Raw genomic sequence first — 16970 nt, forward strand, 5'->3', positions numbered from 1 at the left:
CGTCCACTACACATGCAGGGAACAGAGTTACTTCTTTAAATTTTGCGGTAGGGCATGTTTTCCAGTTAAGAAAAGGGCCTTTCTATTGTAAGAGTTATTTTAGACTCCAGTGAGTCACAAATGCATCACTTTTCACAGCTGATACCCGGTACCCTGAGCTTATAGAGGATGATGCCACAGATGCTTTTCAAAAACAGCAGAAGGAAAGACATACGGGTAGTTGTTAGTTGATAGGCTGCACAATATTGACAGATATGAAAACACGTACCACGAACAGAAACTTGGGCAGTTTTGTACTTTGTATGTCTCAGTAAACACATTTCATCTGATTACAGTTTAATACCAATGACAAGAGCCTACAAGACAAGAAAGAGGATGTTTTTAGATCATAGCTAATGAAATAAAGATAGAAGGTATCCATAGTCTAATAAAAATGTTAGTAGACGATCAGCTATTAGTTCCACATTTATCCGTTTTGTAGTTTTATTAAGGCACTTTTCTTTTTTGGACTTTTCAGTATCCCAGGTAGTATATAAATTGAATGAGCCTGACCTTTTCCTGGTTGAAGGAGTCCATCCTCCTCATGGCTGTATCTAAAACCCGCATGGATTCCAGGAAGGCTTGGTCCTGCTCACACAGCGGGTTACTCAGCAGGTCTGCAGAGATCTTCACTGCTGCTTTGGACATGGCTGGTAGAAACATACAAAGCAGAGAACACTGTTAAAACTTTGTTAAATAGCTTTGTGAAAAGGCTATCACGTAGACTACAGCACAGAAATTATAACTTTTTTTTGTTATAAATCAAATTCAAAGGCATGTTTTTACATTTTTCGCAAACCACGGGGGGGTCACTTCTGTGGATTACACTAAGGCTTTAAACGTTTCATCAGTAGGTGTACTTGCTTGTGGTACGCTTTTCAAAAGTGAGCAAAAAGTAAAATGGCACAGTGCAGCCCCCATTGTAAAAAACCTGAGGGGGTGGTGGGGCTGCCTGCCGTGTTGAATATTCACCAGAGCCCCAAGAACCTTTACAGCGTTTTCTACACTGACAGCACCAATTACTGTTAATCTGCACTCTTGCCACTTTGTTTAGACACAGAGCATATATCAGATTAAGGCTTCACTGTCACAATAAATGAGATGCACTGGCGGGAACACAAGTCGACAGGAGAGGCTGCGGTGAAAATTAGCTTCCCGGGGATCTGGAACATTCACTGGTCTCTTTTTTCACACTCTGTGGATTCTCTCAAGACCAATTTTCAACCGATCAATTATTGGGGTGTCATGTTTCTGCATCTCTTTTTTGACAAGTAACAAATTGCTTGATTTGACCTTTGCCTGATATGATTGAGAGACGTGTTGGTTATAAATTTATGAAAATCTAAAATTTAACCCAAGGTAATGATTTTATTATTTGTGGAAGTGTGTAAATAAGTGCAATTATGTCACCTGTTATCATCAGCATGAAAAGCAATTATCTTAGCTGCTTTCTTAGTAAGCCTGACTGAGACTGTGAACAGGAACAGCCTTTAACATATATTATGGTCCAGCTCATTTTCAGTGGGTTCAATAGTTCTGACATGATAAATGTTGTCCGATATAGAAAGCAGTGTATTTAATGTAGTGCTGACATGCACAGTAGGTCCAGTTCTTTGTTTGGTAGCAGTTGGTGGAGATGGGACCTGTTCGACAGATGGAATCCATTAACGATAATGAGGGCTTGACAGCTACGACACTTTGATGATGCAAACATCCATATTCCCGAGCACAAAGGAGAGGAAATGAAGAAGCCTCTCTCTCCACCATCCGTCTCCACTCCTCCACCCTCACAACTGACGACTAACCGCAGGCCATGTGTACTGCTACTTCCCAAATATACAACTCCAAAACCAACATATAAGCAAATAAAAAGTAAACATGGTTTTTGTGGCAGACAAATGTATGAATAAATGAAGGCAGACATTGAAGACAAATCAAGTCCTAACCGAACACTGCACGAAAAGATCCACTCATAAATCCAAAACCTGCACACAGTGATAACCTATAAAAACCTATACAAATGATTAAGGCGGAGGCCTGAGCTCTCATTTGTCAAGTTGTTCGGAGAGCTGACGCACCACCAAACAAACCAAGACAACCAGGCGTCTTTCTAGCCATGATAAAAAACCTGCCAAGCAACATCAAGTATGTTGGTGAACAAGTGGAGATCAATTGCACACCAGGCGGTAACACACAGGTTGGGTGCAGAACACACCTAAATCAGCCTCAGTGCTTTTCTTCATGTCCTTGTGAAGCTTTTTCGTCTGATCCTCCAGCCTGTAGGACAAGAAGAGGAGAGATGATCAGCAAAGCTTCTGCTATGATAATAAAGCATCAGTGGTCCTGACAACAATGGGAAACATGGAGTGAAATACATTTGAAAAACAACAGCAATGTCAGAAGTAAAATAGGAAAAATTGTGAAAAAAGTACATCAAGTCCACTGCATATCATGATCTACATATATATATTTCAATTTTTTATTTAATTCACTAAAGCTACATTGACATAGAGAGCACCGAATCAAAAACCGGGAAAAGGAAATGAGTGCATAAAAATGTTCAAGAAGGAATTACACATTTCATTGATTCCATATAAAATGTTATTATAACATCTGTTAGCTTATTAACAACACAGGGAATCGTTCTTGTTTCTGTCAACTACATTTGCGTTCAGAAGCATTATTGTCTTCAATCATTCCCCTGCACACATTCCATTGATGGGTGTTAAAAATGGCAATTACCAAACTATGGAGGCTGAAAACACACGCCATTCATTATATCAATTACGGCAAATGAAGGGTTTAGAATCTCCCCTGAGACTGCTTTCATATCACTTCTCCTGGTTTGATGAAAAAAGGGAATGTGATGGGGTTTCATTTGTATCATTGCTTTGAGGGATTATATTAACTAGAAAGACAATAGCTGTGTAACGTCAGGTCTCTGGTGGGGACGCTGTGTCCAAAGGTCACAAAATGTAAACACACCAGTCACACACATATGGCTGCTTGGGAGCTGAAATACAAAATTGGAAGCAGGTTGCTTCTAAATACAGAGTTTTGGCAGTTTAAAAATAAAATTGATAGGACATAAACGTAGAATATATATACATATATACATACATACAGATAGACAGATTCGATTGTGATCTGTTATGTCATTTTAAGTAACGTGTTTGTTTCCATAACAAATCGTTAATAGGGTAAAAAAAAAAAGATATCAAAATAAAACAAGACAATTAAATAAAAGGGTAAATATATATCATTAAAATGTTCTTATAATTTGTCCTCTACACGCTTTAGTTTGCCTCAATGTTTTTTTCAGGATTTAATACTGAATTGCAACACACCAGATGGAGGTGGTTCCAAAAATGTTATTTGCAATAAATGATGTAACTTCATCCCTTATTGTTCTCGCCACGCAAAGAACAAAACATTCTGTCAGAACAATCTCCACAGTAACTTGCTGTATCCCTCTCATCTATTAGATGTAACTGGTTCTCATACACTGAAACACCCGTCCTCCAATGTAATCTAAATGTATGCTAACATTCCAGATATTCAGAGAGAGGCATTTCTAATTACATCGGATGTTACTCACATTATAGTCAACATTATCAGCAATATTTCAGGCAGGATTTTGTCAATGTCTAATAATTAAGATGGCTTCTTGTTTTTATGATACATTATAAGTTGCCCAGTAAATGCATTATCAGTGTGCATGTAGACCAGGACAATCAATGCACCGTGAGGATGTCAAAACTGTTTTTTTCTGTTTTATATAGAAAGAACTTTTAAAAGCTAAACGTAAACGTAAAGACAATTCTAAAAATGCTTCTAGACAACATCTAGAAATAACGATAGGTGGTTGTATAATTTCTGTCTTTTTGATGGTTTCAAACAGAAATAGTTTAGAAATCATATACAAGTACACTTTGCTTTGAATAAGACTCTGAATGCCAGTGAAATTAATAGAAAGGGCATCATGTAAAACCAAACGAAACTAAAATAGCGTCTTGCAAATTGGCTGACAAATTTAACAATGTAACATAGGCCACAAATATGAGATGAGTAAAATTAACAATATAACCGCAAATGCCTGCCAGTCATGGAGATCTGTTTTTTAAAGAGTAGTGGATGAAAGCATCTCATCATGTAAACAAACTAGCCAACGTCTGTACACTCATGGTGTGTTCTTAAAGAGATTGTTGTTGCATGTGACACCCATGTTCCAGGTAGTGACTCCCACTTTACAAAGTGTCACACAATGCTGTTGCATCTTTCCTACTCTGTCAGTACCGGAGTGAAGGAGGCAATCTGGATTTGTACCGATGAGCCTGGAGTCTCTTTCCAGGAGGTGCTAATAGAGCGGCCTGGTGGAACAGCTGCTGCTCCTTCCTTGTTGTCCATGTGCAGCTACAATCACCTGTCCACATCACCCACTACTGCATTTTATGACTTTCACACACAAACCCTTTGTATGACACTAGATAATGAAGAAACAGTCAACAATGTTTGACTGCTGTCACCAGTCTCTTGCTTTTGAGTACTATCTGGTGAGTGCATTTCTCAAGCAAGGCAAAGAAAACTCAGGAATCAAACTTCCATGTAAATCAAACCAAAAGATTATAGCCTTTTCAGAAGCCTATTTACATTACTTCATTTATTCAGGCCACTGCAACATTCACACGAGCATTTCAACCTGGCAAATGTTCAGAAATCTGAATGATTAATCCTAAATGACTTCTCCTCACTTCAACAACCCTTCTTGTTAAGTTGGGTGGATACCCCAATAAATGAGTATTGTCATTGAGCCAGTAAGCACTCATCTGCTAAATAAGGATTGACGCCGTCACGTTTTAATTGCATGCTTTTGATTTGAAATTTGATTTTACAACAATTATTTTTATGAATATATTAATAACAACACACTCCTGATCAAAATGTTTAAGCATGCTTTAAATCTATATTCTGTAAATGTGGTGCTGAGCATATTATGTCAATAAAAATAGTTTTAGATTCAATAATTGTTGTCATTACTACTAAGTCACAGGTCATATTACACTAATTGTCTTAGGAGAGGTGGAGATATCGTGGTTTAGGCCTCCCAAGAATATCTAAGCCGCAGATAGACCATTACATGTGGATATGGATCTCCAGGGTGAAAAAATAAAATGTCTCTACATGCCTGCCGCTCTGACTCATCTATAAGATGTATTGCCACCACACCTTGCTGATAAAGGGCCCTCCTACTCAAAAAAAACCTGAGAGGGAAATGGTGCTCCCACTCATTCTGCAGGGCCCCTCAGGGAGTTTCAAGAACCTCTGCCTCAACTGTAAGGGAAGGCCTGGGTGTTTTTAGGCCTTGGATTCATAAACGCCCGGAACCCCTCTCGCTTTTGTTACATAGAAAATGTAACTCAATAATTTTAACTAGTTAAGTGTTACCTGTTAATGGGTGAAAGAGCCCTAAGGATGTCTGTGTGTTCAAACTGAGGAAATACTTGAACTTTATAGAACGTCAATGATACGTCTACAGGAAAACTTTTAAATCATTATAATTTTTTGCTGAAGCCTAGATTTATCAGAGGATGAGAGGACTATCTCATGCAAAGTAAACTCTCTTACTAAGTTTGAAATTTCACAGGTAAAATGCTTTCACAGTTTAATGTTAAAGGGAAAATAGTGACTAAACACAGCAGGGAGGGCAAATTGTGTGGGACCAAGAAACTGTACTGTAGATGTTATGTGTGATGATCTTGGTGCTTTGCAAACTACCAACATGTTTCCATTATCTTTATTGCAGTGTGTATGGTGTACACTTCTTACTTTTTCTGAGATCGGTTTCACATTCACCTGAATAGATAAGTGGTCTAAGACATTTGGATGCTTTAGTTCTTAATATCAATAATAAAACTGTATTAAAATTAACAAAGGAAAGTGGGCCAATCCCACATTGGACACAGCAGCAGGCTGATGAATACCATTATAATAGAAAATATAGAAAGCCATTATGCTGCAAATTTAATTTTCTTTATAAACACTTCTCATTAGAATATTACTCTTGTTTCATTTTAAATTAAACGTTGAAGATTTTTTTTCATATTGGCACAAGGAGGCCTCTGGGAGGAATATGAGTGTGCATTATGTGGGCACAGTGATCACCTCTTCACCAAAGCGAAAGCATCAAAAATTACAGTTTTACCGAACACATATTGCAACACACACAAAAACATCAGTTAATTATAAAAGCTGTAATACTAACAGTAGGAATCAACATCGACAAAATACAAACTTACTTTTGGAGTTTGTCATATTCACGCTCAAAGTCTCTTTCGACCTAAAAAGAAGAGCAATATTCATTTTATTATTTCACACAAGTGTAATTTTTCTAAGAAGATTATTTATCATGAGAGCCATTTACTGACCACAGACCCTGAGGACATACAAGATGCAAAAGCTTAATCGTTGAATAATTTTGGAGGGAAAGAAAATAATGTGGAAGGATAAACTCTTTATCCTTCCACATTATCTGAAGAATAATAAAAGAAATGAAAAGGATAAAAAGTTATCACATAGTTTGAAATGTACCACATAACCTGCAACAACCTTTGCAGGTTTAGGATTGCCTAGTTGATGCTGAGGCTTGTGTTTAATAACTTTACTATCTTCAATCTTTACTTGAAAAGTCCCTGGGTCATGTTCTTTCTCTGGGACTTATGGGGAACTATGACTGGAGATGAGTTCCAGTGGTTGAACTACAGGTGAAATAAATCAAGCTCCAGGGTGAACAAGGGCTTGGACCGCTTGTCCAGCTATGTCTCTAAAACATGTCACGTGGGTTACAGAGACCTCAGGGGCGTCTTTCTTGTGGTTCTGTGGGCTCCTGGATGTAAACACAGAGGCCAAAACACTGAGGGAGGCAGTTGACACTTTGTCACTAGGTGATCATCTAACTGGGCAGCCTCTAGCCCACTCCCTGGTTTTTGCTTGGGATGGCACAGGAAGCTGGAAACCCAGTCTGACAGTGCCTGCCGGGCCACAGACCCATTAGAGTGGAAGTGGTTTTTCCAGCAAGGAGAACACCCACTCACTGTTACTTCAAGGTAACCACCTCTGCCCTCCTGAATGGCTCAGACAAACTGGCATCCAATAAGTCTTTTGGCTGTGGGACTCTGATGACTTTATTCAGAATGCTATTCATGTTGTATATACAATTTGTTAAACTTAACTATAACTTACCCTTTACCAAAGCAGCTCTTTACAAATGTTGATTTACATAGTTTCCCATTGATTATCTAGACTGCGGCAGCCCGCCATATTATTGACGGGCTGCATATAGCTTCATAATGAACCTTTTTTTTTTCTAAACTCTCCTAAAAACATAAGTGATCTCTAACTTCGTGTTTTGCGTTTATATGTGTGCAGCATTATTTGCAGTGCTTTTTGCCAAATGCTCGCTCACGATATTGTCCATTAAGTTGTTACCCTTCATGCACAAGACACAACAGTTAGATCTCATAGTTTCAGCTGCAGTCCTCTCTCACACAAGACCCTCTCTTTCACTCTTTAGGCCACGGTCACACATATGCAAATGAAGCCTGGCTTCACAACGAGTTAAATTTGGTGAACTTAGACCAAGGACATTTGCCCGCATCTAGGTTGCCTGCATTCAGGTCTGTGTCTCTGTGCCCTTAGTCTTTGTACCAGTCACTCAGAATCTGTTGTGGGTGATAGCAACATCCGTGCGCATCTGCTACCATAGATTGAATTAATTCTGTCGGAGATCCTGTAGCTACTTATGCCATCTTTTTTTCATTTTTCTGTGTCGACTACATCGTTGTGAGTGATAAGGCAATTTAGTGTACATTTGTGACTTACAGTTTTAGAGAGAATCTGCTTCTTCGGCTGTCCAATCTTAAAGGGAATCCTGAAATGGCACAAAAAGACATGCAACATTAACATGTGGCAAATGCCTACCTAAAGGGTGAAATTACTGAATGCTTAGATTGTCATCAGTTACATGACCGCAAGTCTTAAGGTCACAGACAATCTGAAACTGTTAATCACTGTCATCATCTGGCTCCCACTGCAAGCACATATCACTAAACGGAAGACTTTATTTGTTCTTCTCTATATGGCTTTACTGCATGAACCTGGCTGGCAAACAAACACAGATGCACTTGCTGTACTGCATATCAAGAAAATAGTCAACCTAATTCAGAGTGTCAGGCAGACAACACAATATATTGTATATTAAAAAGGTACAACTAGGACACTGACTTTACTGTAAAAGATCAACATCAAAACATCTCATGAGGTGTAGTGTAACTGGGGTAGTTGGGCCTGATTTTCAGAATGAAATACAAACTTTTCCTCACTCTTGAAAGAAAAAGCGACAAATCGAAACTATAGTTTTGGTAACAGAAAAGGGAACCGGCTCCTTCTTAGTTAAAACATAATCTTTTATCCCCATTTCAAACCCAAGCCTGTGCCTTAATAAGTTGCTACCGAGCATCACAGTGCCTTGAGAACACATGAGACAGAAAACACTGCCTTGCCAATGTGCTTGGCTGTAGGTTGTTATTGATGTGACACTAATGGCCTGAAATCTAAGCTATATGATGGACAGTTGCTGCTGACAGGCAGGGTGAGGCAGCAGCTGCGTCAAAAGAAAGGTGTGTAGAATAATGAGATGGAAAAGAGAGGGTGTGATGTAGGGCCTCGTTGTGCAACCCGGGAATGCTACTGATGTGTGAGGAAGATCCTTTTGATGCAACTCAATCACAAAACTCAACATGGTCAAATAACAGCAGGATTAATCTAGTTAAAATAACACCAGTTTGACTAGCGCCTCAGGTATCAAATTTGTCTCTTGTATTTTATGGCTTTGTGCTTGAGGTTGTATAAAGTATTAATGGTCTTGACCTCGCTTTTAATGAAGATTTGAATACAAAGTTTAGCCATCTGAATGTGACCCAGTTACCAATGTCTGAGCATGTATAGTTGCTTTTGGCTCAGGAAAGTAGTTTCACCCACTGTGTCATCATCTGGGTGAGCCAACACGGAAAATAACCTCAGAACCTCCCAGCTCTATCTAATGTGACTCACCTTTCTGTGATTACCTGATCTGTACACTATAACGTCATCATGAATACCTTACTACGTACGTTATTTGTTTTAGTAATTGTAGGGGATCGCTTTTCCAAAACAAAACAACAGCAGCATCAATTTATAGATAGTTCTTAGAAGGTAAACTCCCTGAGTTATACGCTCCTAAAGCTACAATAAAGGGTAAGAGCAGTTATCATCATAAGATTTGATTCTGAAAAGTAGAGAGCCCTAGATTGGTAATGGAGAAAAAATATATAGTAAATATAAATATATATATTAGGTACTATATACAATAATACTAGAATGAACTACAAAAGACACTCGTTACTTTGAAGGTCATTAAAGAATTAATGTAAAGTAGATTTTGATCTCATTAAATATTGCTGAATGAATAAAGATAAACTTACAAATAAATGCAACAGCAGTGTATGTGTCCACTGCAACAATAAACATATCTATAATTGAAATTTACAGGACCGTAATAGAAATCTCTAGAAAAGTAGGCCACTTAGCAGTTGAACAATGCTACAAAACAGCTCATGAGTTTATATTCAACAACAACTGACTACACTGTTACTTTGTGACTTTGGTCTGTTGCAGCATTACAGAAGCGGTCAAAGTGATTTTGCTATTTGGATTTTTTGGTGGTTTTCTCCCAACAACACAGCAACAGCTTCTTGATATTGCTCTCCATTGGTGGGTGTGTCAGGGAGAAAATCACAACATCCACAGCAAAGAACCCAATGGAAGAGTAAAGTACAAACACTGGAATGTTCCAAATAGCCGCCAATGCATTATGAAACATATATTTAAATGTTTTATATAACTGTTTGCTTTCAATGTTCTCTTTAGCTACATCTTGGCAGAGCGTACCATGACATGATTTGTTTCTCTGTGAATGTCTCTGGGACATTCAGAGAGTCGGTCCAAGTTTAACTATATTAGTGCAGGTTTTCCCTTAAAAAGACCAAATGTACGTTTGCGTCGGAAAAAAAATACGTAGGAGAGTTCTTAATTTTACAGATTTAGATTATATCCACTTCTACAAAGAGCCAAAGTAAAGTGGTCATTCTCTTCAACTGCCCATGAGAACTGGCAAACACACCGCGTGAAGTGTGCTTCAGGGAAGGAGAGGGAAAATGTAACAGGCAACCAGAGGGAGAGAACTATAAAGAGGGAGGATGGTAGTCTCTGTGAGAATCATTCCTACTGTTTCTTCACACAGCAATATTTCTGTAGGGGCTGTCACATTTAGAAACATTGGGAAGTCAGTTCCTGTGAACCAAGAACTAGTGTTTATCATGGCAGAGGCCTGGCCACAAGACAAATAAAGAAAACTTGTGTTTTATGCAAATCGAAGTCCAATTTTTACTGCAAACAAATGTGAGCCTACTGATGGCAGGCGTGGGTAGATAAGCTGAACATTGGCTTGGTATATTGTGTTGAATATGTTGGACAATTTGATAAATATAGTCAGTGTAATATCAGTACATGTTACAGTTCTTCGAGGATTCATCATTTCAATCAAATAAAAATGAACCAGTAACTGGAGATATTTGTAAAAACTTTAGTTTTGGGAAATTGCAGTGACTTATCAAAGGTAACCTGTTGTTGACATTTTTCAGTCATTATCCATTTCCTGGCCCAGATGCATTTAATACTGCTCTGTTACACATTTGCTGTCACTATCAACTCATTTAAAGGAGCTATCTGATCTTTGCTGTAATAGGCTACACGTCACAGCCATCAAATAAGCACGTAGGCACGAACAAAGACATAACAGTCTTCTCTATCATGGACGCATCATGCACTGACTGGGAGAACCAATGGCTTTTCACTAAAACTGCAAATGTGTATGCCATTAGAGGGATAGTGCATCATTCGACCTTAGATATTCCACGGAGCACAGAAGGCTGCTTGAAGATATTAGGAAGTGGAATTGTTCTGATGATGACCCCAAAGTCAAACCTCTCACGTCATAGAGGCAAGTGTGCAGGCCCTACTGGAATGCATCAGTCAGCACAGACCATAAAAGACTCTTTTGACTTGTCGAGAGCCCCCACTCTTGACCTTGTGTTTGGCGTGCGTGCTGGTTGCAGCGTCGCTTGCCAGCCATTGACTCTCTGACTGAACTGAGTGATGCAATCTTGATTAGTGTCATGCCCAAAATGACACTAGGGATGTGTATTAAAAAGCATATAAATGTACACACACGTCACAGGCATACTGAAGAATTGAACATACATTTGTGAATTCTGAGAAACAAGCACTGAATTTAAAGAAAGCTCATTTTAAAATCAACAGCCACCCACAATTGAAGACTACTTGGACAAACTTTCCCATTCTTCTAAAAATGTACATTAGCAATAGCTGAATCCATACTATTGCCATGGAATCCAATACATGCTCTCCTAAGAAGAGGACACAACGATCATGGTTATCACCTCCATACCTCTAAAGCATTAAATGAGCAGAATGATATATCATATGGTTACGGTCATAACAGCAATTTTTCTTTGACTGTGATTTTCAGCTTAACACTTTCTATGAAAGAAGATGAAACTTGCCACAACCTTTCTGACACATACAACAGATTACACACCTTGCTGAGCCTGATGGGCAAATGTATCCCAGTAACAGAAAACAAATATTGCCCTGGAAACATGAAACAACATGTTGCAAAAGACAAGTCACAATACAGCCTACTCAAGTAAAGAATATAATACACAGATATACAGTATAAATAAATACACTCAGACTACATAAGACTCAAAATGAGAAAAAACTGTCAATCATAGGTTAACACTTTGACCACCTTGACTTAAGTTTTTCTTACAAGCTAAGATTTTGGGGAGTTTGTATTGTCTCCAGAGAGAACTTTGGTAGAGCGCTGTGTGTGCCTTTCTTGACATGTATTTAAATAAACTTGTCAGAGAGAAGAGTCAAGAATTATGAATGCATTAAACAAATTCTGTTATGGGTAAATGTTTGTTTTTTCCCACTTGCCTTTTGCCTGAAAATGATAGCACGACCTAATTTGCTGTTGTTTACTCTTCAGGAAGGTCCCCAGCTCTATGGCAGATGTCCGAGTGACGGCAGACTCATCTAGTAAGTAAGTTACGAGACCAACTATTGACTCCAATTGTCTTCATTCATTGAACTTAACTCATGATCTTCTGTGGCTTTTGTGAAAGAAATCTTGGAGCTTGATGGAATTGGTTTAAATGTGTTTAATGCGCTTTATGTTACACCAAGCAGCAGCTGCCGCATTTATGGAGCCCTTTCGATTCCCTTGTGTGCACTGCCTTTTTAACATAGTGAGGTTCATTTACATGTCGCTGCTGATTTGAGCAAACTTGTTGTTCAACCTGTAAACTGTTGCAAAATGGTGCTAAACGTTTTGAGATTGCACGTGGTCCTGGTAATCATCTTTATATTCCTTATTAGAGCATCTGTTAGAAACTGTTCTTCTGTATATACTGTACTGTGGCTTCATGAAATATTATCTGAAAATGAAAATTTCTCATGACTACAAAAGGTGACATCTGGAAATTCATAGCTGTCGTCCAAACAGTCAGACCAAACACAAATATATATATTACCTAGTCAAAAAAAATACCAAATAGTCATATTTGAATAACTGGCCAGAGAAAAAGTTTGACATTTTCATTTGATAAATTAATAACAATCATTTGAGCCCAACCAATATGGACCTTTGTGGGTAGATGCTGAGAGTGATATTAGGAAGTAAATACTGATATATCAGCAGATTATGTGCTCAATGACTCCTAAGATGTCGTTATCAAACCCTTATGACAAAGAAATCTAATTGAGGCTTGATGCGTTTACATTTTGACCATAAAGTGTATTAGAGATAACTACAAATGAAAAGAAACGCAACTACAACCACATGTATAGAACTTTAATTTAGAAAATGGGTGTATATGTAAATGTAATGCGGAATGCACATCTTTTCTGGATTGTTTATACTGTTTTCATATCAGAAGAGAAACGCAGATAGCATTATGTCAGTGTAAGGCTCATACAGGCGATCCTATCAACCACATATGGGATGGGCTCTACCATTCATCAGTGTTGTGGTTGAGTACTTTAGATTGATGACTAATAGATTAATCATCGAACCGTTTCCACTGCAATGCTTATGAAGTGTGGGGCTCTATTGATGGATGATGAAGGCACCTCCATGTAAACATGCCAGAGACTGGGGCTGCAGACACCACTGTGTTAGTACATGTCTAGATCCCAGTAGGTAACTTCAAACACACCATTGGCCCAAACTACAAGAAAATGTGAGACAAGCAGTCCAGCGAGCAACTATCAGACTGGTGCTTACTCTACTAAAACAACATTGTAGATACTTATACCTGAAACACCCAGCTTCGTTAGTAGCAGTCAACATGTTCAGGGTACCAACAAAGTTATCTGGCTAACTACACTCATGGAAATAACATCAATTGTGCCCAAGGGTTAGCCACATAATCAGACCATGCACAACAACACGTAATCGCATCGGTTATGTGTGCGCAGGAGAGTAACAGGTAACAACAATCCTCCTGAGGGTTGAGATGTACCTGTCAACATGCTAACGTTAGCAACAGACAACTTCAGTTCCCTTTAAATGGCTTCACTGCTGACCCAGCTGACAACTACATTAAGTTCCTATGATACGCTTAAAGAACGATTAGCTTTATCCCGAATAATACACACAGGCAGCTTTAACTTCGGACAATGGCTGGGTCTTGTTTTCATAGACTTCTGTCTCACTAATGTTTCAGCAACTAACCAACTAGCTAAGCTACTGCACCAGGCTGTACCAGACACTCGTGTGTGGAAGTTTGTGACCACTGTCGCTTTGCTAGCGAGTATTCAACTAACCCTACACTGCCTTTGTGCACGGCATCGACACGTGAACCGCTGCTAAACGACTTTGTGAGTCTATACGACTTGTTATTCTAGTTAGCCGTGAGTTATACATGCTAGCGCTAACTGTTTGTGTAGCGCTTCCGGGAGATAGCCGGAGCCCGGTCGGCGAGCCGTCAGCCCCTTGGTCATTATTATTAGTTTACTTTTCTGGAGCTTTCCATCGATAATATAGCGAGGGGTGTACATACCAGCTCATTTTGAGTGAACTTTAACTCCGGTTTCACTTGGTTGTTTTATTTTCTTCCGAGGACCTCATCCCTTTGCCCCAGTCAACAGGCGGGGATTAAACAGGAAGTCCCGTGCCAGGCTGCCCGTTCTTCTTCTCCGGACTTTAATTGTTTAACCACAGAAGTTACTATCATGTCCACGTGTTAATGTGAAAACACCAGGTGAGCGGTAGTAGTATGTGTTTGCACATGTATTTTTATATTTACCAATTTAGCATGTGTTATGGTGATGGGTGCGCGTGCACGTGGAAGACCCAAGCAGACGGAAGGCAAGTGATATTTTTCTTTATTCAAGTACTTACATAGAAATAACAAAACATTGCATTACAACAAACCGAAGTGCCAAGTAAACAGGGGAGCACATCCTCCCCATCACAAGGATATAGTAAAATTCATTTCAATATTCAGCTCATCATAAAAGGACCTTATTATAAGGTAATAAAAACATGAAATAGGTTAAAGACATCCACAACATTTTAAACAAGACCTCTTGTTTTCTTTAAGAACAAAAAAAGAAAAAGAAAAGAAAAAGCCAATAGAACAGTTATCCCAGTGTGTGTTTCCAGTTGACTGTCTTGAGTAGTTGTTATCCCATTTCACCCGATGTGACTTTTTATTTTTCATGCATAATAAAGAAATGAGCACCACCACCCCGCAGCATCTGGAGGGGGCAGCACTTGGGAAACGTTTTCCGTGCACATGCAAACATGAGGATATACTGTAATGAAAAGGAAACACAACACAACAGAAAACAGTGAGTATTGACTCCATCCGAATACCAGTGTCACTGTAGAAGACCACACAATCCCTGAAGCCACACTGTAGTCCATAAAATGACATGAGTAGTCTGTAATATCTACACATTATTGAAATCTCTTCAAGCATGAATTGTGTATTTTTTTATTTTTATTATTGTTTTAAATCCTCTAATTATTAAACGGTCATGAATGAGCCCAAGCTTATTGCCCTGCCCGAGGCCGACACCAAGGACGCTAAATCAAACGGTTAAACACAAACATTAGCACAAGGCTGCCTTCCAGTGCGAGCAGGCTGAGGTCACATGTACGATTTGTTGCGCCTGTGCAGCTCTCATCATGCATTGTTTTTGATCAGCTAACCCTGCAACCCACTTTGGCACAAAGATGGCTGCTGATGCTGGCTCTCATCCAACACGCAGCAGAGAACGAGGATGAGGCAAATTCCAATTTCAGAGCGTTCAGCTGCCTACTTTTGGACAATAGAACATTAAAAAATACACAAACCAATGCCTCTCTTTGAGAAGCGTTATCAGGAGGAGGGGTGTGCTGCTCAAATCAACAAGTCACTGACATTTATCTATAGCATTCACACTTTACACAGAAGGATTCAGAAGAACATGGTACAGCCTGTATTGTTGTTCAACCACCAAACTATATTGACGGAGCGGGATTGGGGGGGGGAGTAATTGGGTCGTTTTACAAAATCTATCCGACCAGTACAGAAATGTCACGGAACAAAAGTGACAGACAGTCAGATGAGATGACAGATGAAATATTGAGTTTGCTAAATTGTAATTACAGGGCTTCATTTAGACGTGGAAATGGTTTGGTGGAGTCTCCGCCTCGCTCTGCATCAGTCCTTAACACAAAGCAACAAAAACACTGTTTTCTCAAAGGGGAGGCCACATCCTCTATACTGTCATTAAATAGAGATCCACACTCACCAGCTAAGTGTCAAATTTGGAGCACACAAGATCATAATTTTTGGTCCAAATTATCCAGAGAATATAACAATCAGTGTCTAACATCAAATTATTCTTTGTAAACATTCAGTTTAAACATTTTGTTTTTCTCATCACCTCATCGACTACGTATATTTGTTTGAGCTGACTCCGTGAAGCGGTCTGCCACAGGATGTTCACATTAGAGGCCATTTAATCAGGCAAATCCCAATGCAATGTTTAAATATTAGTTACGATTGAGCTGTAATCTGAAAGAAGGAATACTCTGTGATTTAATGTGTAAAAACATAGCAAGAGTTTGTTAGGCTGTCATTTCAGTTGCATCTGCTCAGAAAAGTTTCATTAGCCGATGACCATTTATGGAGTAAAAGAACGTATTTTTCACGACACAAAACTATTGATTTACAGTTGGTTGTTGCAGGGTGTGTGAACTTTTAAACTATCTCTAAAAATGCTAGGAGGTCTGTTCATTTAACCATGTAGATGAGTTGAGAAAAGACTCTCTGAGGCCAAATTAATTGGAAAATAAGTGGACACTTGCCAGGAAGCTCAGCAGTGAAAACTGCTTGTTACAGGAAAGGGAAAGCGTGGCCTTGGAAGCTTGTCTCTGTGTGCACCGTGTCCCCCGTGGCACTGCTTTCCTGAACCTTTCCTTTGGCTTTTGCATTTGTCAATATTACAATATTACAATGGTACAATATTATTTCTCTTTCCCAGTTGATAATACTGTTATAGGAATTATTTGCCTCACGTGCACCATACACTTCTTAATAGTCAGAGAGCACAGCCAACAACTGGAAATACTAGAGGGAGAGAAGGAGTTTTTTTAATTTTTTTTAAATGTTATCTCGTATTTGAGAAATATTTTTTGTAAATTATTTCATTACCAGGACGTGATCATTTATGGTGTTGTCAGAACCAGTATTTTT

The 16970-nt window shown here is 38.9% G+C and overlaps 1 protein-coding gene across 1 annotated transcript in view; it reads right to left on the bottom strand.

Moving 5' to 3' along the window:
• The window catches only part of bin3 (bridging integrator 3), a 28817-nt gene extending 14384 nt beyond the window's left edge, over window positions 1-14433 (bottom strand). The window contains exons 1-5 of the mRNA XM_053419882.1: window positions 14283-14433; window positions 7918-7966; window positions 6336-6376; window positions 2255-2316; window positions 553-689 (exon numbers count right to left, since the gene is read on the bottom strand). Of these exons, the coding sequence (XP_053275857.1) occupies window positions 553-689; window positions 2255-2316; window positions 6336-6376; window positions 7918-7966; window positions 14283-14290 (297 nt within the window). The 5' untranslated portion in view covers window positions 14291-14433. The remainder of the gene's footprint in view (window positions 1-552; window positions 690-2254; window positions 2317-6335; window positions 6377-7917; window positions 7967-14282) is intronic.
• Window positions 14434-16970: the final 2537 nt, after the last annotated feature.

Source organism: Pleuronectes platessa, chromosome 4, assembly GCF_947347685.1.
Source record: "Pleuronectes platessa chromosome 4, fPlePla1.1, whole genome shotgun sequence".
NCBI lineage: Eukaryota > Metazoa > Chordata > Actinopteri > Pleuronectiformes > Pleuronectidae > Pleuronectes > Pleuronectes platessa.